Source organism: Salmo salar, chromosome ssa28 (assembly GCF_905237065.1).
Source record: "Salmo salar chromosome ssa28, Ssal_v3.1, whole genome shotgun sequence".
Classification (NCBI taxonomy): Eukaryota; Metazoa; Chordata; class Actinopteri; order Salmoniformes; family Salmonidae; genus Salmo; species Salmo salar.
The window spans coordinates 23,907,258-23,933,581 of NC_059469.1; the positions used below are offsets into that span (position 1 = coordinate 23,907,258).

Consider the following 26,324-nt stretch of genomic DNA (forward strand, 5'->3'; position numbering starts at 1 on the left):
ATTCCCGCCGTCGGAAGGCCTTTATTCATTCTGAGCATTACAGTTCTATGGCACAGACTACATCATATTTAGCACACCACATTATGCATTGGTTGACATGCATGTAAACAACGCCTTTCGGAACCTATATCTCTGAATTTCAAAACATCAGGTTGCTGCTTTGTAAATGAATATCAATGGGTCCTTGATGTATAGGTATTTAATTGCCACGGCGACGGTGGCAGGCGGTTGGAGGAAAAACGTTGTCCCGGTTTTCTAACTGCTGGATTACTCTGCTCCATATTCCTGAAGACGTAATTCCATGTTTAGCACAATCTGCATAATGTCATAGTACGCCTGGATTTCATTTTCAGTTACAATGCAATACATTTTACGGAGATGATGCTTACATTAGCCAGGGCATAATGCCTGGCTTGTTGAGACAAATCTCAAGGCTATGAAGGGACGTGTGTTACTACATACACTCATGAATAACATGAATATGCCTCACCTCAAAAGAAGTGGATACAAAAGAACTGCATTGTTGAAAAATTCTAAAATCATCATTAGTGTAGATATGTGTCATGTTTGCAAGTGTGTTTTTTTTTGTGCCATTATCTTGCAACTGAATAAATAAACGTGATATTAAAACAAATGTGTAGGGTAATGATATTTTATATGGATTCAGTCCCTTACACATCACTTAGCTATGAAAATAACACTATGATAAGTTGAAAAGGAGAACATATCATAATCAGGGATCGATTGCTTTAGATCTCAGCTACAGTGTAATAACCCAGTGTAATAACCCAGTGTAATAACCCTATAATAGATGGTCCAGTAATCCCTGAATCATTGCAAAAGGTCCTCCTATGGGTACAGAATAACTCTTTTGGAACCCTTTTCTCTAAGGGGCTTTTCTCATTGACAAATGCCGTTTCAATTTACGTACCCCTTCAAATTAGTGGATTCGGCTATTTCAACCACACCCGTTGCTGACAGGTGTATAAAATCGAGCACACAGCCATGCAATCTCCATAGCCAAACATTTGCAGTAGAATGGCCTTACTGAACAGCTCAGTGACTTTCAACGTGGCACCGTCATAGGATGCCACCTTTCCACCAAGTCAGTTTGCCCAATTTTTGCCCTGCTAGAGCTGCTCCGGTCAACTGTAAGTGCTGTTATTGTGAAGTGGAAATGTCTAGGAGCAACAATGGGTCATCCGCGAAGTGGGAGGCCACACAAGCTCACAGAATGGGACCGCCGAGTGCTGAAGCACGTAGCATGTAAAAATCTTCTGTCCTCGGGTGGCAACTTTTTTTAAATTTATTTTTTATTTTAGCAGGTAAGTTGACTGAGCACAAATTCTCATTTACAGCAACAACCTGGGGAATAGTTACAGGGGAGAGGAGATGAATGAGCCAATTGTAAGCTGGGAATGATTTGGTGGCCATGATGGTATGAGGGTCAGATTGGGTGTTTAGCCAGGACACCAGGGTTAACACCCCTACTCTTACAATAAGTACTTTAAGTACTTTAGTACCACAGAGAGTCAGGACACCCGTTTAACATCCCATCCAAAGACGGCACCCTACACAGGGCAATGTCCCCAATCATTGCCCTGGGGCATTAGATATTTTTTAAACCAGAGGAAAGAGTGCCTCCTACTGGCCCTCCAACACAACTTCCAGCAGCATCTGCTCTCCCATCCAGGGACTGACCAGGACCAACCCTGATTAGCTTCAGAAGCAAGCCAGCAGTGGGATGCAGGGTGGTATGCTGCTGGAAGTGCAACAACCACTACCAAGTTCAAAACTGCCTCTGGAAGCAACATCAGCACAAGAACTGTTAGTCGGAAGATTAATGACATGGTTTTCCATAGCCGAGCAGCTACACACAAGCCTAAGATCACCATGCGCAATGCCAAGTGTCAGCTGGAGTGGTGTAAAGCTCACCACCATTGGACTCTGGAGCAGTGGAAACAAGTTCCCTGGAATGATGAATCACTCTTCACCATCTGGCAGTCTGACAAACTAATCTGGGTTGGCGGATGTCAGGAGAATGTTACCTACCCCAACGCATAGTGTCAACTGTAAAGTTTGTTGGAGGAGGAATAATGGTCTGGGGCTGTTTTTCATGGTTCGGGAGCGGCCCCTTATTTCTAGTGAAGGGAAATCCTAACTCTAGAGCATACAATGACATTCTAGATGAACACCTTTGGGATGAATTGGAACGCAGGTTGCGAGCCAGGCCTAATTGTCCAACATCAGTGCCCGACCTCACTAATGCTCTTGTGGCTAGGAAGCAAGTCCCTCCAGCAATGTTCCAACATCTAGTGGAAAGCCTTCCCAGAAGAGTAGATGCTGTTATAGCAGCAAAGGGGGGACCAACTCCATATTAATGCTCATGATTTTGGAATGAGATGTTTGACGAGCAGTTGTCCACATGCTTTTGGCTATGTAGTGTAATATGTACATTAAGTTTTCCGAATATAAAAGTACAGTAGGCCTGCCTAACAACGTTACAACAAGTCAGGCTTCATTTGTATCAATATACAAATGATCTGGCCTACATGTGGTAAAAGCTAATTGCGACTGAAAACATGGGTGTTATATAAGTGAATTAATTGGGGAGAAGAGACAAGCAACTAGCTGTTTTATAAGGAAGCCCATATCTGCCACCCCCAAAAAATGCATATATTGAAATGCCTCATGTCATGTCAACTCATGCTAAATGAGCTTGTGCTTCAGTCTGATCAACTTCAGCCTTTAGCCACCACAGCTGCAGGTAGCCTACATCCCTTCTCATAACATGTGCTTTACATTCAAAAACCGGGTGGCTAGCTAGGACTTTTAAATCCAAAATGATTGACTGGAATGAATCAATCATCACAATAGTGATGACATTCTGTATGAATAACTTTAACTACAGATGCAACCCCGCATATAGCAAGCTCAGCCCTGTTATTAGTTATATTGTCCAATCACAGTTGTTGTCTTGGTCTGTGTAAAGAACAATCCCTGTTAGATTTAAAATATAATTAACATGAACAAGTACAAGTACAAGTTTGCTGCAGTTTGACAGGGTTGTAATGTTTTCATCCTCCCTAGGGCAAGGAGGCTTTCCTTTTTTTAAACCATATGACCTCATTAGAGAAATTATCTGGTCCCATTATTGCACATATAAAAGTGATTTTTTTCCAGCTGAGTTGGTTAGGTTAGCCTACCAGATCAGGAAAAACTCTGGGACCTGTGGTGCCATGTTAAAACTTAAAACATATATATCCTCTCTGTATGATCTACTATCGACATTGAACTTTTCTTTTGGTGGTGGGGATGGGCTTTCATAGGTTTAAGTGGTTCAGAGCAGCTGGCAGCTTCAGAATGTAACAGACCGCTACTACAATTTCAGGTAAAAACTCAATAAAACAAGTCTCAAATATTAAGAAAATGTCTATACATTTCAGCTATTTCAAAATCATTGCTCTGCTATTACCATTTATACTGTTGGAGTTCAGGGCTGAACGAGACAATTCTGTTCACACTGCCCTGCTCGGAGGGGGGGTAACTGTCGGGCGAATGTCGTTCGCTACCTACAGAGGTAGTGCTAGAGATGTATTAAGTTCGCAAGTTCACATTATTAAAAAAAGTATAGCAGACGGTATTCTCACTAAACCTCAAGAGAATATGTCGTAGTCTGAAAAGGGTCTGAGGTTAGATAGAGAGGAGAGGGCCGGGGGCGAAGGATCACTATTCCTTAGAGGTGCATTTACATTAATATTACCCATATAACATAGAGAGAGAGAGAGAGAGAATGTTTGCATGCGTGTGTCATTCTGTCCTTCAAGCCCCAGTGGGTTTCTAACACAGTTTTTTTTCCCATTCTATCATTCTCAAATGGGAGCTGCAGATTAGAGGGATGGATGGAAGGATGAGAGGAGGAGGGAAGAAGGGGTGTAAATACTCATATCTGGTTTAATCCTATCTCTCACAGACCATACACTCCTCCTAAGACGTTATAGGCTAGTCACAGCTCTGGTTATGGGCATATGGGGACACCATTGAAAATGAAGGTCATAAAATATGGCACAAATGTTCACGTTTGCTGTGGTTGACTTTGGGTTTCACTGGAAATGACATGAGAAAATCATGGGTAGAGGGGAATCCATGCAATATAAAACTATGGTCTTTCAAAGAATACAGGAAATGGTTAGCCTCGTACCAGATCTGTTCCAAGCTGACTCTCTGTCCCTCCCTCTCTCTCACTCTCTCCCCCTCTCTCTTCCTCTCTCCTCCTCTATCTCTCTCTCTGCAACGTTTAACAAAGCCCCTCAGATGAACATGTAATAAATAAGTACATGTAAAACCAGGAGGAGCATTGATAGCGACTGCTGATGCGAGGGGAGGAAAGAAGAGGGAGGATGACACACAAACACGCACACATACACAAACACACACACCAAAGGAGAGAGAGGAGGATGAGTTTCACAGCCCAGTGCCCTCGCTGCAGTAATAACATGCCTATCATCATTTCCTCACTGTAAGTGCTCTCGGAGTCACAGTTGCGGACACGGAGGGAGCACACACACACACACACACACACACACACACACACACACACACACACACACACACACACACACACACACACACACACACACACACACACACACACACAGAGCAAGGAGCACGCGTCTGCTACTAGCAGAGCCGTATGACCTCCCTCCCCCTGCTGCCTCACACCATATGAGGCTCTCCCTCCTTCCCTCCTCACCCCTCTCACCTTCCCTCCCCCTGACTCCAGGGTTCCCGGATCCTGCTCCAGGGGGCCCCAGAGAGAGACAGAGGGGCGCATTAATATGAGGTGCAAATATGTTGCTGTGCCTGCGTGTGATATGTGCTCCAGCATCCTAGGCTGAGACCCAAATGGCATCAGATTCCCTATTAAGTGCACTACTTTTGACCGGCGCTCTGGACAACAGTAGTGCACTATATAAGAAATAAGGTGTCATTTGGAAGTCAGCCCTAAGTCTAATCAGAGAGCACCAGCTGCAGCCCAGATACACATTTAGCCAAGCCTCTGTTGAAGTCATTAACTCTTAGCTTTGCTGCTAGGTACTCCGAGTCCATTGGGGGTTGGGGGGTGAGTGAGCGTGTGAGGGTGTGTGTGAGGTGGGGGGGTGGGGCAGGTGTGTGTGTGTTTGTGTTATTTTGCGTGTGTGTGCGCATGCGCGTGCGTTTCAGCAAGATGTAAGATAACGCATTTATTTTACATATGAAAGGTGTCCATGAGTTCACTGTCATTTTATGTAGGAGTCCATGGGGGTTGTGTTTGTGTGTGTGGGGCTGTATGGATTCATGTTGGTATGTGGGAGTGCTTAGATCAGTTGTTCTGTGTTAGTGTGTAGGAGAGTACAGTTATTTTATCTATCTACTGTAAGGTGTCCCCTCCCAACCAGAGCTCCATCCAGTCCCTGTGTTAAGACGCTGTAATGTCAGATAACATAGTGTGTGTGTGTGTGAATAACACACTGTGACGTCAGACGGTGTGGTGCGTGTGTAAGTGTGCTGTTATTCTTTCAAACTGTCCTGTTCTCCCCTGTTGTTAGTTTAATGTTCCATGCCTTAGTCCCAGAATCACCTGGTGTGTGTGTGTGTGTGTGTGTGTGTGTGTGTGTGTGTGTGTGTGTGTGTGTGTGTGTGTGTGTGTGTGTGACCAATGTTGTGTGTCCTGAGGACTGCTTGATGTGTTACTGCATGTTAACGTGTACAGTATGTGGGCAGTGGCAAGCTGAATTCAAGTTTATTGCCTTTGTACTGAATGTATGTGTGGATGTTTGCAGTTGTAGTAGTGGTGTGTGTTTGTGTGCACGTCCATCTGACTTGTGTGTGTGTGTGTGTGTGTGTGTGTGTGTGTGTGTGTGTGTGTGTGTGTGTGTGTGTGTGTGTGTGTGTGTGTGCATGCGTGCGTGTGTGTGTGTGTGTGCGTGTGTGTGTGCGCGCACAAGCAGCATGTGTGCCTGTGCTCACTCTCTGCCTGCATCTATCAGTATTCTGAGAGAGTGGGTGGTTGGTTGGTGGAGGAGGGCGGGTCAGGGAGGCAGAAGGCAGTAGAATTACAGGGCAGGTCAGAGCTGTATAAAACAACCCCCATTACTGCGTTGTCTCTGACTAGGCTCTCTGTACTTACAGCTCACAACACGTGGACCAGATCAGGGGAGGGAGGCGGGAAGCAACATCTTGTTAGTACCAGAACAGCAGGGATTTGACGCCTGTCGAATGCCAAAAAAACTGTTCCCAGGGCTGCTAGTGTGAAGCCACACCGGCGTGTCTGTATTCATTTGCCGTCATCATTAAACGATGGATTGCTATTATGAGGCCATGGTGATGTTACTTTGCTGTAGAACCTTTACCTCATCTTTATGTTCGGTGTAGTTGTCCTTGACATGATCGTCATCATCACCGTCATCATCATCATCAACATCACCATCATCATCATCATCACCATCACATCATCTGTATCACCATCATGGTACATATATGTGTGTGTGTGTGTGTGTGTGTGTGTGTGTGTGTGTGTGTGTGTGTGTGTGTATCATGATATAATAGATAAAGAAGTGAGGTAGAATAGTGAGGTAGAATAGAATAAAGCAGAATAAAGTAGAGTAGAATAAAATAGAATAGAGTAGAGTAGAATAGAGTAGAATAGATTAAAGTAGAACAGAGTAGAGTAGAATAGAGTAAAGTAGAACAGAGTAGAATATAATAGAGGATAATAGAGTAGAGTAAAGGAGAGTAGAATAAAGTAGAATAGAGTAAAGTAGAGTAAAGTAGAGTAGATTAGAGTAGAATAGAGTAGAGTAAAGTAGAGTAGAGTATAATAAAGTATAATAGAGTATAGTAAAGTAAAGTAGATTAGAGTAGAATGGAATAATGTAGAGTAGAATAGAGTAGAGTAGAATAGAGTAAAGTCGAGTAGAGTAGAGTAAAGGAGAGTAGAATAAAGTAGAATAGAGTAAAGTAGAGTAGAATAGAATAAAGTAAAGTAGAGTAGATTAGAGTAGAGCACAGTAAAGCAGAATATAGTAGAGTAGAGTAAAGTACAATATGGTAAAGTAGAATATAGTAAAGTAGAATAGATGAGTATAGAATAAAGTAAAACAGTGTAGAGTAGAATAGAGTAGAGTAGAATAGAGTGTAATAGAGTAGAGTAAAGGAGAGTAGAATAAAGTAGATTAGAGTAAAGTAGAGTCGAGTAGAGTAAAATAGAGTAGAATAAAGTAGAATAGAGTACAGTAGAGTAGAGTAGAATAAAGTAAAGTAGAAAAGAGTAGAGTAAAGTAGAATAGAGTAGAATATAGTAGAATATAACAGAGTAGAATAAAGTAGAATAGAGTAAAGTAGAATAGAGTAAAGTAGAGTAGATTAGAGCAGAGTAAATTAGAATAGAGTAGAGTAAAGTAGGTTTGAGTAGAGTATAATATAGTAGAATAGAGTAGATAAAGGAGAGTAAAGTAAAATAGAATGGAATAGAGTAAAGTAGAGTAGAATAGAGTAGAATAGAGTAGAGCATAGTAAAATATAGTAGAGTAGAGCAGAGTAAAGTAGAATATAGTAAAGTAAAGTAGAATATGGTAAAGTAGAATAGAGTAAAGTAGAATAGAGTAGAGTCGGGTAGAAAAGAGGAAAGTAGAATATATTAAAGTTGAGTAGAGTAGAGTCAAGTAAAGTAGAGTAGAATAGAGTAAAGTAAAGTTGGATAAAGCAGAGTAGAGCAGAATAAAGCAGACTATAGTAGAGTAAAGTAGAATAGAGTAATGTAGAATATAGTAAAGTAGAAAAGAGTAGAGTAGAATAGAGTAAAGTAGAATAGAGCAGTAAAATAGAATAGAGTAAAGTAGAGTAGAGCAGTAAAGTGAATAGAGTAAAGTAGAAAAGAGTAGAGTAGAATATAGTAAAGTAGAATAGAGTAAAGTAGAGTAGAGCAGTAACGTAGAATAGAGTCAAGTAAAGTAGAGTAGAGTAAAGTAGAATAGAGTAAAGTAGAATAAAGTAAAGTAGAACAGTATAGAGTAGAGTAGAGTAGAGTAAAGTAGAGTAGAATAGAGTAAAGTAGAGTAGAATAGAGTAAAGTAGAATATAATAGAATAAAATATATTAGAGCATCAGTAGGACTAGAGCAGAGTAGAGGATGAGTAGAACATAGTAGAGTCAGTGACTTACAATGTGTAGCTTCAGGTAGTCTCCAAGGCCAGAGGAGCTGTCCACCCTCACCAGAACAGCATCCTTCAGCTGTGTGCTGAAGCCTATGGCCAGCCTGTCTGCCCGCGTGCTGGGCCTGTCATTGGGAGGCCATGTATACGTGATCAGACCGCCGTCACGCCCAAATATATACGTAGTTCCAGCTGGAGAGAGAGGAGAGAGCGAGGAGAGAGAGGAGAGAGAGAGGAATCTTAGCATGGAAATGTCTTTAAATGGGTAAATGATCAGTGTAACTGATCAGAAAGAAAGTAGGCTGGATGTGAACATTCCCCTGATGTACTCCGGAATACTTTCTGTAAAGCTGTACATGAGTCATCAAATTTACGAAACATAAACACACAAGTTATAGTAACGCCAAGGCATTCAAATAGCAACTTAAGCTTCATGAAAATGGGAGCCATTTTCTTCCAGAGAAGCAGTTTCCGGTATGTATAAGAATGTCTCATTAATACACGACACTGGAGCTTCTGGAAGAGTAGATATACAAGCAGGGTACAGAGAGAGAAAATGAACACCCAGCTGTCCCCCTGTCGCGGCTCATGTAAACGTCATGCGGGCGGCAGCCACCTCCCGGTCTCGTATGCCTCGTTAGTGGTCTCAAAGGCAGACAGCACCTGCAGCTGTATCTTGATTGGCTGCTAGGCAAATGACAAACCTTTAGAGGACAACGCCAACTAGGAAACCATTTCCTGCCTCGACAGGAGTAAAGCACGTTACACCTCGGGCTTCTGTAGACGTATCAGTGAGGTGATAAGGTGTGTGTGCGGGTGTGTGCGGGTGCGTGTGTTTGCGTGTCCACACGCAGTTGCATGTGTGTGCGGATGTCTAAAAAAAGAAAAAAACATGAGCTGCTAATTGAATGGGATATTATAGAACGAGTGTGCCATCCGGTTCCTCATTTGAAAGACTGTGGTAGAAAGCAAACCACCTGGGAGGTAGTGGTAGACACTAGTGACCTACTCAAATTGATTGGTAGGAGGAAAAAGCATTCTCTAATAACAAACAAAGAGGTTTGCTCCCAAAGAGAAGAATTGAGGAGATATTCAAGTCCTATTAATAATCATATATTTGCCTTAGGGTTCTTTAACTCGCCAAGCTGTTTGTAAAATCGATTCTATTATTATCATATTATCTTCACAATATGCATCAATTAATTCATTTTGGCACCAAAAAGAATCTGAAGCACAGGAGTTATTTTCAAGAAAACATTTTTTTCTTTGTTGTGTGTGTGTGTGTGTGTGTGTGTGTGTGTGTGTGTGTGTGTGTGTGTGTGTGTCTGTGCATGTGTGCATTTGTGTGTGTGCGTTCATGCGTGCTGTAAGACAAATCATTGGGATGTTGTAGTGCTTGACTGACAATGTCAGCTTAGCAACAATATCTGATTGATTTCTCCAATGTTGTATCACACAGCAATCTTTATGCCAAAATGAGAGAGAGAGAGAGAGGGAGAGGGAAAGAGAGAGAGAGAGAGAGAGAGAGAGAGAGAGAGAGAGAGAGAGAGAGAGGGAGAGAGAGAGGGAGAGGGAAAGAGAGAGAGAGAGAGAGAGAGGGAGAGGGAAAGAGAGAGAGAGAGAGAGAGAGAGAGAGAGAGAGAGAGAGAAGCAATCTTTAAATATTCATAAAGGGATCTGAGTTTAAATGCCTTAGCACAGAACAATGGATTATACATCATTTTGACTGTGATTCCAATATTTTCCTGTAAACCAGCGCACAAAGAAATATCAATAAATTGTCCATGGATTTATTTATACATTTCCAGCCTCCCTCTCCCCCTCCTCCTCTCCTCCCTCTGGATGGATTGTATATATCCATCACCAGGCGAGCGTAGAGATATAAAAGCCAGCACTCTATCTTTTTCTCCTCCTCCTCGTCCTCCATCACACTCTCTTCATTCTAGTCAATCTCTTGGATCATACATTAATAAAAGAAGAGCGATGTCATTTATCATCGATAATATGGATGAATACTGTGCTGATGTACAGGCTCTATACTGCATGTAATAAATACCATTTGTAATGTCTGCACATTGTGTAATTATGTCACTTTTAACAGTTGATTAGGTTAAATAGAGTAATAGTGTTAAAATGGTATAATGATGAAAACAAATATTTCAATTGTATTGTGTTTGTTGAATGACTATATGATGAAACAACTCCTTCTGTACTGTCAGCTGTTTGTGTGCACATTATTTCACTTTGGGGATAACTGCTGGATCCTCCCCTTTCACTAATGCAGATGCTATGTTCAGATGTAATATTCAGTGAGTCTGCGATATCCTTTTCCCACAGTGCAATGTTTTTTCCAGTAGCTCTGTGCTGTCTCCCCTATTCTTCTCCCAGCCCCCAAACAACTCGCTCCATATCCCCGACCCAGCCCCCAAACAACTCGCTCCATATCCCCGACCCAGCCCCCAAACAACTCGCTCCATATCCCTGACCCAGCCCCCAAACAACTCGCTCCATATCCCTGACCCATCCCCCAAACAACTCGCTCCATATCCCTGACCCAGCCCCCAAACAACTTGCTCCATATCCCCGACCCAGCCCCCAAACAACTCGCTCCATATCCCCGACCCAGCCCCCAAACAACTCGCTCCATATCCCCCGACCCAGCCCCCCAAACAACTCGCTCCATATCCCCGACCCAGCCCCCAAACAACTCGCTCCATATCCCAGACCCAGCCCACTAACAACTCGCTCCATATCCCCGACCCAGCCACCAAACAACTCGCTCCATATCCCCAACCCAGCCCCCAAACAACTCGCTCCATATCCCCGACCCAGCCCCCAAACAACTCGCTCCATATCCCTGACCCAGCCCCCAAAACAACTCGCTCCATATCCCTGATCCAGCCCCCAAATAACTCGCTCCATATCCCTGACCCAGCCCCCAAATAACTCGCTCCATATCCCTGACCCAGTCCCCAAACAACTCGCTCCATATCCCTGACCCAGCCCCCAAACAACTCGCTCCATATCCCCGACCCAGCCCCCCAAACAACTCGCTCCATATCCCCGACCCAGCCCCCCAAACAACTCGCTCCATATCCCCGACCCAGCCCCCAAACAACTCGCTCCATATCCCAGACCCAGCCCCCTAACAACTCGCTCCAAATCCCCGACCCAGCCCCCAAATAACTCGCTCCATATCCCCGACCAAGCCCCCAAACAACTCGCTCCATATCCCCGACCCAGCCCCCAAAAAAACTCGCTCCATATCCCCGACCCAGCCACCAAACAACTTGCTCCATATCCCCGACCCAGCCCCCAAACAACTCGCTCCATATCCCCGACCCAGCCACCAAACAACTCGCTCCATATCCCCGACCCAGCCCCCAAACAACTCGCTCCATATCCCCGACCCAGCCCCCAAACAACTCGCTCCATATCCCTGACCCAGCCCCCAAAACAACTCGCTCCATATCCCTGATCCAGCCCCCAAATAACTCGCTCCATATCCCTGACCCAGCCCCCAAATAACTCGCTCCATATCCCTGACCCAGTCCCCAAACAACTCGCTCCATATCCCCGACCCAGCCCCCAAACAACTCGCTCCATATCCCTGACCCAGCCCCCAAACAACTCGCTCCATATCCCTGACCCAGCCCCCAAACAACTCGCTCCATATCCCTGACCCAGCCCCCAAACAACTCGCTCCATATCCCTGACCCAGCCCCCAAACAACTCGCTCCATATCCCCGACCCAGCCCCCAAACAACTCGCTCCATATCCCGACCCAGCCCCCAAACAACTCGCTCCATATCCCTGACCCAGCCCCCAAACAACTCGTTCCATATCCCCGACCCAGCCCCCAAACAACTCGCTCCATATCCCTGACCCAGATCCCCAAACAACTCGCTCCATATCCCTGACCCAGACTTCACTAATTAAGCCTTTTCACACTATGTCAGTGTTGTAGGACACACACACACACACACACAGCCCTTTCATACCATGTCATTATGGGAGCATCACATCCAGGGCCTTTCAGTAGCCATCTCTCCCCTCTGTCTGTGACACGATCGGACTCACACTTTACTCTGCTGACAGTGAGTCTGATGACTTCCCAAATAAATAATGATATCAGAAAGAACATATTGCTAATTTCTCCCATTTAGCTCATTTTCTGGAGATTATCGGCGCTGTAGTTAAAGGTTCACTCCTTAATTTGTGCATTAAAAGACAGTGCCACCAAATAAAAAACACAGACAAAGAGATTGCACATTTTTCTTAATTCTGGGGATTACGCTATTACTGTATTTGGACTAAAGCAGTTAGAGGCCAACTCCATTTTTTGACAGAGCAATAAATGATATCTATAAACACCATGGAGAGAAATGTAACTACTGTCAAATTCTCTATAAATGGAGCTGTGGATACAATGTTTCCATAAGTAAGGTGCATCATGATATGTTATAAATGCCAGGGTTTACAGTAAAGTGTTACCTGGGTAGCATCCAAAATAGTACCCTATTCCCTATATAGTGCAGTACTTTTGACCAGACACCTACAGGTGCCATTTGGGACGCAGCCCCACACCCTTCTATCTTAATTCATTCGGCCAACAGCTCCGTCGGCAGAGGGTAGTTAAGAAGCTTGTTGACATGGAGCTAAGGCGAGCTGAGAGCCAGAACAGCATGTAAGATTATTGGAGAAAGTCCTTGGGGGACTGGTGGAGGATTACAGCAAGGAGATACACTGAGGAGGCTAATGCACACCTACACACTACTTCTCCAGCAGTCACACATGGACGCACGCACGCACGCACGCACGCACGCACGCACGCACGCACGCACGCACGCGCACACGCACACGCACACGCACACGCACACACACACACACACACACACACACACACACACACACACACCGCGCGCACACACACACACACACAAAAACAGCCAAACAAACACACACGCATGCACGAGTGTGTATACACACGCATGCGCTCGCGCATACACACAGAGACAGACAGACACACAGACACGCACACACAAGGGGTAATTTACACCTACACAGTAGTGCCTGGGCGTGAAATCGGCTGACATGTAACTCCCTGGGCAAGTGCAATTATGCTCTGGCTCAGGATTTGGCGTGTGTTTGTGTGTGTGCACATGTGTAAGTGCGTGTGTGTGCGTATGTGTGTGTGAGTGAGTGCGGGTGCGTGTCGCCTGTGAGGCTGAGGTCTAATATGGATTTTTTTGTAGTCACTGGATACAGGCTCATCCGGGAAATATTTGCCGTTTGATTTGTTGACTGTCTCCTCACTATCTTTCCATTTGTCTCTGTCGTTTTCTCTGTCACACTCCCCCAATCTCTCTCTCTCTCTCTCTCCCTCCCCCACTCTCTCTCTCTCTCTCTCTCTCTCTCTGTCTCTCTCCCTCCCTCCCCCACTCTCTGTCTCTGTTTCTCCCCACTCTCTGTCTCTCTCTCTCCCCCACTCCCTGTCTCTGTCTCTCTCTCCCCACTCTCTCTCTCCCCCACTCTCTGTCTCTCTCTCTCTCCCCGACTCTTTGTCTCTCTCTCCTCACTCTCTGTCTCTCCCCACTCTCTGTCTCTCTCTCTCTCTCCCCACTCTCTCTCTCCCCCACTCTCTGTCTCGCTCTCTCACCCACTCTCTGTCTCTCTCTCTTCCCCACTCTCTGTCTCTGTCTCTCTCTCTCCCCAATCTCTGTCTCTCCCTCTCCCCAATCTCTGTCTCTCTCTCTCTCCCCACTCTCTGTATCTCTCTCTCCCCCCACTCTCTGTCTCTCACTGTCTCTCTCTTTCCCCACTCTCTGTTTTTCTCTCTCCCCAACTCTCTCTCTCCAACTCTCTGTCTCTCTCTCTCTCTGCCCCACTCTCTCTCTCTCTCTCTCTCCCCCACTCTCTGTCGCTGTCTCTCTCTCTCTCCCCCACTCTCTGTCTCTCTCTCCCCACTCTCTGTCTCTCTCTCCCCACTCTGTCTCTCTCTCTCCCCTACTCTCTGTCTCTCTCTCTCCCCCGCTATATCTCTCTCTCTCCCCACTCTCTGTCTCTCTCTCTCCTCCACTCTCTGTCTCTCTCTCCCCACTATCTGTCACTCTCTCTCCAACTCTCCCTCTCCCTGTCTCTCTGTCTCCCTCTCTCTCTCTCTCTCCCTCACTCTGTCTCTCTGAATTTATCTCTGTATAATCAACATGGAGGGAAAGGAACAATCACAGAATGGTAGAGGTGTGAAATGATTAAGTGATAAAAAGAGAAGTGTCATTAGAAAGAGAGTCAGAAATAATAATGTTGCATCACTGAATCTACCAGAGCCTAGCTAATGATGAATTCATATGGTCTTGTAGCGTTAGTTCATTCTCTCTCTCATCTATCGTCACTGTTACTAGATATTATTAGCATAGTCAAGTCAAATGTCTTCCTCTCATGATGGATGTGACACCAACTGCACAACCATAAAAACACACACACACACACACACACACACACACACACACACACACACACACACACACACACACACACACACACACACACACACACACACACACACACACACACACACACACACACACACACACACACACACACAGCCAGACCCAGAGCGACCCTAAACATCCCCCTTGTGTTTGAGAATAATGGGGTTACATTTCATTGCCTCAGTCTATTTCTGCTGCTTACTTAATGAAGCATGAGGCTCTGGACAAGCCAAGATATTTACATCTTAAATATGCTTCATCATTTAGAGGGGATGGGAAGAACATGCGAAGGGGAGAGAGAGATTTTATGTGTCTGTGTGTCTGTGGGCCTTTTCCCCGGTTCTACTCTGCTGCTCCCCTAGGGTCAATCATTTAGACTTGTCTTTCCTCTGACCTCTAGCTACAAACATCACACAAACACACAAACATCACACACACACACAAACATCACACACACACACAAACATCACACAAACATCACACAAACATAAATACAACACACACACACACAAACATCACACACACACACAAACATCGCACAAACACACATACAAACATCACACAAACACACATACATCACACAAACACACATACATCACACACACCCTGGTAATGAGCCTCATATTACCTCCACTGTCTGGAGCTGAGGAGAAATCCAATCCTAATCACATATCTGTTCATGGAAATATGAAAATAAGAGAGGGCCTCTGTCCCAAATGGCACCTTCTTCCCTATATAGTGCACTCTACCATAGGGCTCTGGTCAAAAGTAGTGCACTATATAGGGAATACAGTAGGGTGCTATATGTGATGGACCGATGGTGTTATGGATCCGTGTTCCGTCAGCACCTAGAAGTGCTTTCATTACAACCCTTGTGTGTGTGTGTGTGTGTGTGTGTGTGTGCGCGCGCGCGTGCGTGTGTGTGTGTGTGTGTGTGCATGCGTGCGTGCGTGCCCGGGGCGTTATCACGGAGACGAACGAGAATAGAATAAATCACACATGATGTAAGGAATCCTTAGCCATTCATTTGATATTGATTCATAAATCATTCATAAAATCATTCATAAGTTGTTGGTGTTTACTCTTCGTTGGTTGACCCACAAACATCACTCTGAACTTAATGTTGATTCAACGTTGTGGGTGGGATTTTTGTGATTAGGCCTATATTTTGATTCAGACGATTCATCCCTGTGGAGATTGCAAAGAGGCCTGAACCTCTCATTTTCATGCAATATTACGTCTCAGGACTTCCAACCTTAGAGAGTAGGTCTTTAGGTATTATTAATACTGTATACTGAACAAAAATATGAATGCAACGTGCAACAATTTCAAGATTTTGCTGAGTTACACTTCATGTAAGGAAATCAGTCAATTGAAATAAATTCATTAGGCCCTAATCTATGGATTTCACATGACTGGGCAAGGGCGCAGCAATGAGTGGGTCTGCGAGGGCATAGACCCCACCCACTTGGGAGCCAGGCTGACCCACTGGGGAGCCAGGCCCAGCCAATCAGAATTAGTTTTTCACCGAAAAAGTGCTTTATTACAGATAGAAAAACTGTCACGGTTGTCGTAAGGAGGAGCGGACCAAAGTGCAGCGTGTGTCGTTCCGCATTTTATTTACACTGTGAAACTATGCAATACATTAATAAACTGAATGACAAAAACAACAAACCGTGACGCAGAGGTGAAACATACACTGACTCAAAGATAATCTCCCACAAACCCAGGTGGAAAAAGTATGATCTCCAATTAGAGACAACAAGGACCAGCTGCCTCTAATTGGAGATCACCCCAAACAAAACCCCAACATAGAAATACAAAACTAGAACCTGACAACATAGAAATAGAAAACATAGAGAAAAAAACCCTGTCACGCCCTGACCTACTTTACCATAGAAAATAACATCTTTCTATGGTCAGGACGTGACAGTCCCGCCCCCCAACAAAACAACAACAACACCCCCCCCCCAAAAAAAAGGGAGGGTAGGGTGGATAACTATTGTCTATGGTGGCTCTGGTGCAGTACACATAACCTTCTCATCCCGCGGATCCTCCCACAGAGGAGGCGGCTCCGGTTTGGGAGCCACAGAGGAGGCGGCTCCGCCCGCTGATCCCTCTGCTTCTGTGCCACTGGACCGTGGATCGTCGTCGGAGGCTCTGTACTGCGGCCCATCTCAGGAGGTTCCGGACTGGAGGCCGTCTCAGGAGGTTCCGGACTGCAGGCCGTCTCAGGAGGTTCCGGACTGCAGGCCGTCTCAGGAGGTTCCGGACTGCAGGCCGTCTCAGGAGGTTCCGGACTGCAGGCCGTCTCAGGAGGTTCCGGACTGTGGGGCTGGCACAGGTGGTGCCAGACTAGTAACACGCACCTCAGGGCGAGTGCGGGGAGCAGGAACAGGACCCTCCGGACTGGGCAGGTGCACTGGAGGCCTAATGCGTGGGGCTGGCACAGGTGGTGCCAGACTAGTAACACGCACCTCAGGGCAAGTGCGGGGAGCAGGAACAGGACACCCCGGACTGGGCAGGTGCACTGGAGGCCTGATGCATGGGGCTGGCACAGGTGGCGCCAGACTGGTAACACGCACCTCAGGGCAAGTGTGAGGAGCAGGTATAGGGCGTACCAGGCTGGATAGACTCACTGGAGGCTGGGTATGTGGGGCAGGCACAGGATATACTGGGCCGTGGAGGCGCACCGGAGGTCTCGATCGTAGGGCTGGCACAACCCGTCCTGGCTGGATGCTCAACCTAGCTCGACAACAGATCGCGGACACAGATCGCACCGGCCTGTGAAAGTGCGCATCACCGCATCACACGGTGCTTGCTTCGTCACTCGCTCCCACGGTAAGCACGGGGAGTTGGCTCAGGTCTCCAACCTGACTCTGCCAATCTTCCCGTGTGCCCCCCAATTTTTTTGGGGGGCTGCCTCTCGCACTTGCCTCGTGTCTGGTATAGTGCCTTGTAATATCGCCTCTCCGCTTTAGCTGCCTCAATTTCTTCTTTCGGACGGCGATACTCCCCAGCCTGACTCCAGGGTCCTTTCCCGTCCAGAATTTCCTCCCAAGTCCATTCCTGTTTCTCCTGGGCAAACTGCTTGGTCCTTTGGTGGTGGGAGATTCTGTCACGGTTGTCGTAAGGAGGAGCGGACCAAAGTGCAGCGTGTGTGTCGTTCCACATTTTATTTACACTGTATAACATTTCTCTATGGTCAGGATGTGACAAAAACACATTTGTGCATAAGATGTTTGAGAAATTAGCTTTTTGTGCTTATGGAACATTTCTGGGAACTTTTTTTCTAAGAGTGTAATGGAGCAAAGATTTTCAACACACTCGATGTTTCAGTCCTAATAATCATAGTATATAAAGCAACATGTAAAGTGCTGGTCCCATCTTTCATGAGCTGAAATAAAAGGTGCTATCTAGAACCTAAAAGGGTTCTTCGGCTGTCCTCATAGCAGTACCCTTTGAAGAACCCTATTTGGTTCCAGGTGGCGCCAGACTAGTAATGTATACCCCTTTCCACAAAGGGTTCTGCATGGAACTCAAAAGGGTTTTACCTGGAACCAAAAAGGGTTCTACCTGGAACCAAAAAGGGTTATCCTATGAGGACAGCTGAATTACCTTTTTGGAACCGTTTTTACGAGCTAAAAGTAAGAAGTCAAGTAGGGTTGCTCTAAATAACTCAAACCCTTATAACTTCAATCAATCGGTGGAACCAAAGAAAGTGTAATAATATTATATTATATACTATTTTGCCATTATTTTGATCTCTAGTCACTGCTGGAAGGACTACAATTAAAACCAGCCAGATAACCTCTATCGGATGACCATTTCAGCTTCAAGGGAAATCATTTAGACGATTGATGAGCACTGTGTTACTTAATCAACTCTTATTGGTGTTTAGCAGAGAGGCTATCGGAGATCAATGCTCCTGCAAATTCACAACTGTGAAGATGAAATTGTGAGTCAAACAAGTCAATTTAATTTATCTTCTTTTTGTCTTCTCTCTTTTATGTTCTTTTTGACTGTTTATTCAGACCCCTTCCCTTTTTCCACATTTTGTTACATTACAGCCTTACTTCAAAATGTATTAAATAATAGTTTTTCCTCATTAATCGCCATACAATACCCAATAATAACAAAGCGAAAACAGGTTTTTATACATTTTTGCAATTGTATAAAAAATTAAAAAACAGAAGTACCTTATTTACATAAGTATTCAGACCCTTTGCTATGAGACTCGAAATTGAACTTAGGTGCATCCTGTTTCCATTGATCATCCTTGAGATGCTTCTAACACTTGATTGGAGTCCACCTGTGGTCAATTGAATTGATTGGACATGATTTGGAAAGGCACACACCTGTCTATACAAGGTCCCACAGTTGATAATACATGTCAGAGCAAAAACCAAGCCATGAGGTTGAAGGAATTGTCTGTAGAGCTCCAAGACAGGATTGTGGCGAGGCACAGATTTTGTGAAGGGTACCAAACAATGTATGATGAATTGAATGTCCCCAATAACACAGTGGCATCCATCATTCTTAAATGGAAGAGCTGGCCGCCCGGCCAAACTGAGCAATCGAAGGAGAAGGGCCTTGGTCAGGGAGGTGACCAAGAGCCCGATGGTCACTCTGACAGAGCTTCAGAGTTCCTCTGTGGAGATGGTAGAATCTTTCAGAAGGAAAACCATCTCTGCAGCACTCCATCAATCAGGCCTTTATGGTAGAGCGGCCAGACGGAAGCCACTCCTCAGTAAAAGACACATGACAGTCCTCTTGGTGTTTGGCAAAAGGAAACTAAAGGACTCTCAGACCATGAGGTAAAATATTCTCTTGTCTGATGCAACCAAGATTGAACTCTTTGGCCTAAATGCCAAGTGTCACATCTGGAGGAAACCTGGCACCATCCCTACGGTGAAGCATGGTGGTGGCAGCATCATGCTGTGGGAATGTTTTTCAGTAGCAGGGACAGGGAGACTAGTCAGGATTGAGGGAAAGATTAAAGAAGCAAAGTACAGAGAGATCCTTGATGAAAACCTGCTCCAGAGCGCTCAGGACCTCAGACTGGGGTGACGGTTCACCTTCCAACAGGACAACGACCCTATGCATACAGCCAAGACAACACAGGAGTCTCTGAATGTCCTTAAGTGGCCTAGCCAGAGCCCGGACTTGAACCCGATCGAACATCTCTGGAGAGATTAGCTGTGCAGCGACGCTCCCCATCCAACCTGACAGAGATTGAGAGGATCTGCAGAGAAGAATGGGAGAAACTCCCTAAATACAGATGTGCAAAGCTTGTAGCGTAATACCCAAGAAGACTCAAGGCTGTAACTGCTGCCAAAGGTGCCTCAACAAAGTACTGAGTAAAGGGTCTGAATACTTATGTAAATGTTATATTTGCGTTTATATTTTTTGTTATAAATTGGAAAAAAATTCTAAAAAACATTTTTTGCTTTGTCATTATGGGGTATTGTGTGTAGATTGATGAGGGACATTTTTCGAATAAGTGTGTCACATAACATAAGTGTGTCACATAACAAAATGTGGAAAAAGTCAAGAGGTCTGAATACTTTCCGAAGGCACTGTATTTATTTTGTTTATTTATTTTGTTTTTATTTTGTTTATTCTAGTTAGTGAATTTGTTTTTCTGTGAGCATATGGAAACCAAATGTTGCTAGAAAAAACACTTTCATGTTTATTCAATTTCTAAAATATTTTTTTTTTAAGAAATTGGGGTGCTTTTTAAAATGCCTTATTCTGACACAACAAAATGGAGACAAGGAAATGAATTCAAAAGCTACAGTAACCGGGCAACAACAGTGCAAATAGCTAATGATCAGTCATTACCGATGCATGTTGTTTCTGAAGTAATCATCCAGTTGTCAACCCAGGGTGATGGGGGGGGGGGGACTTTCACTCATCTTCAAGCTATAATTACACGAAGCACCTCATGATCGAAGAAGAACAAAGATGGATTGAAACATCATAAAAACCTTGATACGATGGTTTGATCTTATGATAACCGTCCTCTACAGAATTCTCTTTCAGGAGAAGAAAGATTATCAATTATTAATTAAAATAGCACCGACCCAACGTGAACCAGCTATAATGAAGAGGTAGAAAAAATAGCATTTTGATGATTTATATCTTACTCTGCATCACAAATGGTACCCTATTTCCTATATAGTGCACTACATTTGACCAGGGCCTATAGGGCTCTTGTAAAAGTAGTGTACTATGTAGGGAATGGAGTGTCATTTGGGACTTAGTAGTAAAGAAACACAGAGTGTACTCATGGTTGTTTAATTTTTTATATTGATTTTCCCACCTCGTACTGTACATTCACTCAGGAATTATCCAGGGTAGAGAGGCAGGCCAGGGTAGAGAGACATGCTAAGTAGAGAGGCAGGCCAGGATAGCAAGGCATGCCAGGATACAGAGGCAGGCCAGGATAGAGAGACAGGCCAGTGTAGAGAGACAGGCCAGGGTAGAGAGACAGGCCAGGGTAGAGAGACAGGCCAGGATAGAGAGACAGGCCAGGACAGAGAGGCAGAACAGGATAGAGCAGGATGGACAAGCAGGCGATGGAAGAGAAGGGTAGAGAGGCAGGCCAGGGTAGAGAGGCAGGCCAGGGTAGAGAGACAGGCCAGGGTAGAGAGACAGGCCAGGATAGAGAGACAGGCCAGGACAGAGAGGCAGAACAGGATAGAGCAGGATGGACAAGCAGGCGATGGAAGATAAGGGTAGAGAGGCAGGCCAGAGTAGAGAGGCAGGCCAGGGTAGAGATGCAGGCAAGGGTAGAAAGGCAGGCCAGGGTAGAGAGGCAGGCCAGGGTAGAGATGCAGGCCAGGGTAGAGAGGCAGGCCAGGGTAGAGATGCAGGCCAGGGTAGAGAGGCAGGCCAGGGTAGAGAGGCAGGCCAGGGTAGAGATGCAGGCCAGGGTAGAGAGGCAGGCCAGGGTAGAGAGGCAGGCCAGGGTAGAGATGCAGGCCAGGGTAGAGAGGCAGGCCAGGGTAGAGATGCAGGCCAGGGTAGAGAGACAGGCCAGGGTAGAGAGGCAGGCTAGGGTAGAGAGGCAGGCCAGGGTAGAGATGCAGGCCAGGGTAGAGAGGCAGGCCAGGGTAGAGATGCAGGCCAGGGTAGAGAGGCAGGCCAGGGTAGAGATGCAGGTCAGGGTAGAGAGGCAGGCCAGGGTAGAGAGGCAGGCCAGGGTAGAGATGCAGGCCAGGGTAGAGAGGCAGGCCAGGGTAGAGAGGCAGGCCAGGGTAGAGATGCAGGCCAGGGTAGAGATGCAGGCCAGGGTAGAGAGACAGGCCAGGGTAGAGAGGCAGGCCAGGGTAGAGAGGCAGGCCAGGGTAGAGATGCAGGCCAGGGTAGAGATGCAGGCCAGGGTAGAGAGACAGGCCAGGGTAGAGAGGCAGCCCAGGGTAGAGAGGCAGGCCAGGGTAGAGAGGCAGGCCAGGGTAGAGAGACAGGCCAGAGTAGAGAGGCAGCCCAGGGTAGAGAGGCAGGCCAGGGTAGAGAGACAGGCCAGAGTAGAGAGGCAGGCCAGGGTAGAGAGGCAGGCCAGGGTAGAGAGGCAGGCCAGGGTAGAGATGCAGGCCAGGGTAGAGAGGCAGGCCAGAGTAGAGAGGCAGGCCAGGGTAGAGAGGCAGGCCAGGGTAGAGAGGCAGGGCAGGGTAGAAAGGCAGGCCAGGGTAGAGATGCATTTGGGTGAGGTTTTTTTCTCGCCTGAGTAGCCTCGTTTCACTGCCAAAAATAAAATTAAACCATCTAGTGTTCAGCAAAATAACAACACAATGTCAAATACAGGTAGCCTAGTCAAATAATTAACATCCAATCACATTAACCGTAACTCTCTCGCAGGAATTCCACTAACGGTCCGTATGTAGCCAAACGGAGCTGCTGCTCATTACGTTTGCTCAAAAATGGATAAATAATTAAAAAGAAGTAAGGCCTGGGTCCATAGAGACACATACCAGCTCTACTGGTAGGACTGCTACTACCAGCAGTACTACACCTGCACCTGTCGACGACACAAGTTGTTCTGCTTACATGAGCACATCCAATGCTAGCATCAGTAATTCTACATTTGTTGTTATCCCAGCTAGAATGGATACTGACAGTTGTGAATCTGATGCAGCCAAGAGCTACTGCCCCCTTACCCGGGCAAGCACCGAACAGACAGGGACGTTGGACCATCGAAGAGGAGCAAATATGATGAGAACTACATTGATTTGGGGTTCACCTATATTGGGAGTAGTGCCTTTCCTCAGCCACAGTGCCATATGTGCAAATGTGCTATCTCATAACTCGATGAAACATTCACTCTTGCACAGACATTTAGAAACAAAACATGCCAATTTGAAAAATAAGCCATGGGAGTTTTTTGAGTGAGAATTAAGATGACTTTTGAGTAGTAAGACATGTATAAAAGCAACAGATACAATTAATAAGAAGGGGCTAGAGGTGTCTTATATGGTGAGCTACCAAGTGGCTAGGACAGGCAAGCCCCATGCTATTATGGAGGACTTAATTCTTCCTGCTGCCACAGATATGGCTGGGACAATGCTGGGGGAAAAGGCCAAAAAACTATACAGACAATGACTTCATCAAACAACACTGGATGAGTCAACAGACTTGGAGGGCCTGGCACAGCTCCTAGTATATGTCCGTTACGTTTATGGGGGTCAATTAAGGAAGACATCCTCTTCTGCAACCCACTGGAAACCAGGACAACAGGAGAGGATATTTTTTAAGTACTGGACAGCTTTGTGACATCAAATGGACTTTGGTGGTCAAGATGTGTTGGTGTCTGTACTGATGGCGCAAAAGCCATGACAGGGAGACATAGTGGAGTGGTAATGCCATGCAAGCAGTTGCTCCCAATGCCACTTGGGTACACTGCAGCATCCACCGAGAGGCTCTTGCTGCCAACAGCTTGAAAGATGTTTTGAACACTACAGATGCAAGTCTCTTGGGGTATGGCTCTATAAGCTTAACACATCTAGCCACTGGGATTTTTGCCCATTCTTCAAGGCAAAACTGCTCCAGATCCTTCAAGTTGGATGGGTTCCACTGGTATACAGCAATCTTTAAGTCATACCACAGATTCTCAATTGGATTGAGTTATGGGCTTTGACTAGGCCATTCCAACACATTTCAATGTTTCCCCTTAAACCACTCGAGTGTTGCTTTAGCAGTATGCTTATGGTCATTGTCCTGCTGGAAGGTGAACCTCCGTCCCAGTCTCAAATCTCTGGAAGACTGAAACAGGTTATTTTGACATAGGTCAGGTCTGACGGTCTCATTGTTGGAGAGCACTTCAAGTCCTTCACATCTATTCTATAGTCAGTGAGTGCACTCAAACAAAAGCAAAACATTTATTTATTTCTCTCTCTCTTCTTTTCGTTCTCGCTTTGTCTCTTTCCCTCCCTATCCACATTGCTAATTGGGTGTAATCAATTTAACGGTGGGCTAACTGGGGCATCTCTGCCTGGCCCACTGATTGGTCAACCCCCATATAAAGACCATGCAATTCCTAGGCACCAGATGTGAGTTTCATACATAGCGATTGCCATATTAGAATAGACAGGGGAGGGAAAATACATAGGAACATTGAAGTCATACCTCTGGGCACATATATGAGAGAGAGAGAGAGAGAGAGAGAGGGGGGAGGGAGGGATGGATGGAGAAAGAGAGGGAGGGAGGGAGGGAGGGAGGGAGAGAAAGAGAGAGAGAGAGAGAGAGAGAGAGAGAGAGAGAGAGAGAGAGAGAGAGACTTCAAAACAGGTGCTATACACTCTTGCGCCATATGTTCTTTTTTGCCGTCTTTGCAAAAATGACAGGGGAAAATCTTCAAAGCAGGGGCAATGTCTTCACACCCAACCAACCTGACTCTTCCAGGCAGGTGGTGATGACTTCATGGCTCAGTTGAAGTCATGCCCTGTGGAGTGCATGCTTAGTGAACCACTGTGCAACACACCCGTCCACCAATCTACCCTCAATGTGCCAGACATGGGTTCAAATAGTATTTGAAATCTTCCAAATACTCTAGCTATGCTTGATTTAGCTTACCTGGCTGATGCAATGGAAGCAAGGGTATAGTCCCAGAAGGGCTCTCCAGGCAGGCTTAAGCAAATGCTCAAAGTATGTGACAGATTTAAAATACTATTTGAACGCATGGTCTTCAGCACTGTGGGTCCACCCTCCATTCCTCCACCTCTCTACCCCCACTATGGCTCACTTCCCTGTGGCTGCAGGGTGATGCCTGCCTCTAGAACAGCATAGTGGGAGTCCCAGCCAGGAACTGATAGACAGGCCCCACTGTCTTAGTAGAGCTTCCCAGCAAATGAGGCCCTTGTCCCCCTACCAGCTGCACATTGTTCCCCTGGCAAACTGCCTTGGCTCTGGTAGCTGTGTGTTTCACACAGACACGCACACATTGCTAGCTGACTTTGTGAACTCCGCTCGGAACTGAATTCAGGTTCTGGTCAGCCATTTTGTTAGAACCACTTTTTTTTTTGAACAATGCCGCTTCATTTATTCTACGTCCAGCTGTTTGATTTGTAATCCAACAAAACCTATATATATCAAAGCAAGGCTTAAATATCCAGCATCAATCAGCTTCTCTCTCTTTCATTTTTCATAATAAATTCTCCCTTTTTTCATCCATTGTTAAAGAGATATGTGGACTGATTATGTGCCATCACAACATCAATGGATAATTTACAGTCAGTTCAGTTAGTCTGGGAAGGCAATCAATTAGTGACTATCAATCCAATCCAGCACAACCTCCTAATGTTCTCTTCTCTGTTCTATTGTTCTTTATTATGGAGCCAACAGATGTGGAGTCAGTGTTTTACTGGAATTCCAATTACGGAGTGTGTGTGTGTGTGTGTGTGTGTGTGTGTGTGTGTGTGTGTGTGTGTGTGTGTGTGTGTGTGTGTGTGTGTGTGTTAGGGCTGGGCGATAAGGCCAAAATATCATATCACAATATGTTTCTAATTTTGGACGTTATGATGGTATTTTATGGTATTTTATGTTTTTTTTTATAATAAAAGTTCTAGATTTACTTTATGAGTAGTGCATGACCCTAGGGTGGAAACACATAACATTGGGGCTTTCTCCAATCAATAAAATGTTCAGCATTTCCATACATTTCAGCATTTCCTGCATTCATTTCAGGTCATTTCCACTCTGCCATGTAGGGCTGCACGATATGGGTAGTAAATCTAGGCCTTATTTCTAACCAAATGTTACAATTGTGATTTTATTTGCAATGTAAATCAAAACACGGGTGAACTGTTAGAATCATGGAAATAGAATGATTATTCTAATTCAGTACTTAGAATATAATAGTTGGCACTTTGAATACAATGTTCTTTGACATGACAATGAATGGAAAAGCCAGGGAAGAATTGTGACAGGGTAGGAACTAGGAACCTAAGTGTTCATGAGTCAGTGTTTCCTAGGGTTACCCGATAATCTTTGGCTGCATGAAATGTTTTCTCTTACTTCATGTAGCTAACAAATTCATGCTTTGCCTATTCCTCTCTGATTTCAAAGATATTATTGCAGAAACAACATGCTGATTTAGGCCTACACCAGCACTTGTATCACTCAGGTTGTATTAGATAGCTAT

The 26,324-nt window shown here is 45.4% G+C and overlaps 1 protein-coding gene across 30 annotated transcripts in view; it reads right to left on the reverse strand.

The window, feature by feature from the left end:
• Positions 1–26,324, reverse strand: part of LOC106589744 (neurexin-1a) — a 517,818-nt gene that overhangs the window by 183,661 nt on the left and 307,833 nt on the right. For all 30 annotated transcript variants that reach the window (XM_045709964.1, XM_045709965.1, XM_014180038.2 and 27 more), the window contains one exon: positions 8,203–8,384. In XM_045709964.1, coding sequence (XP_045565920.1) covers positions 8,203–8,384 — 182 coding nt within the window. The remainder of the gene's footprint in view (positions 1–8,202; positions 8,385–26,324) is intronic.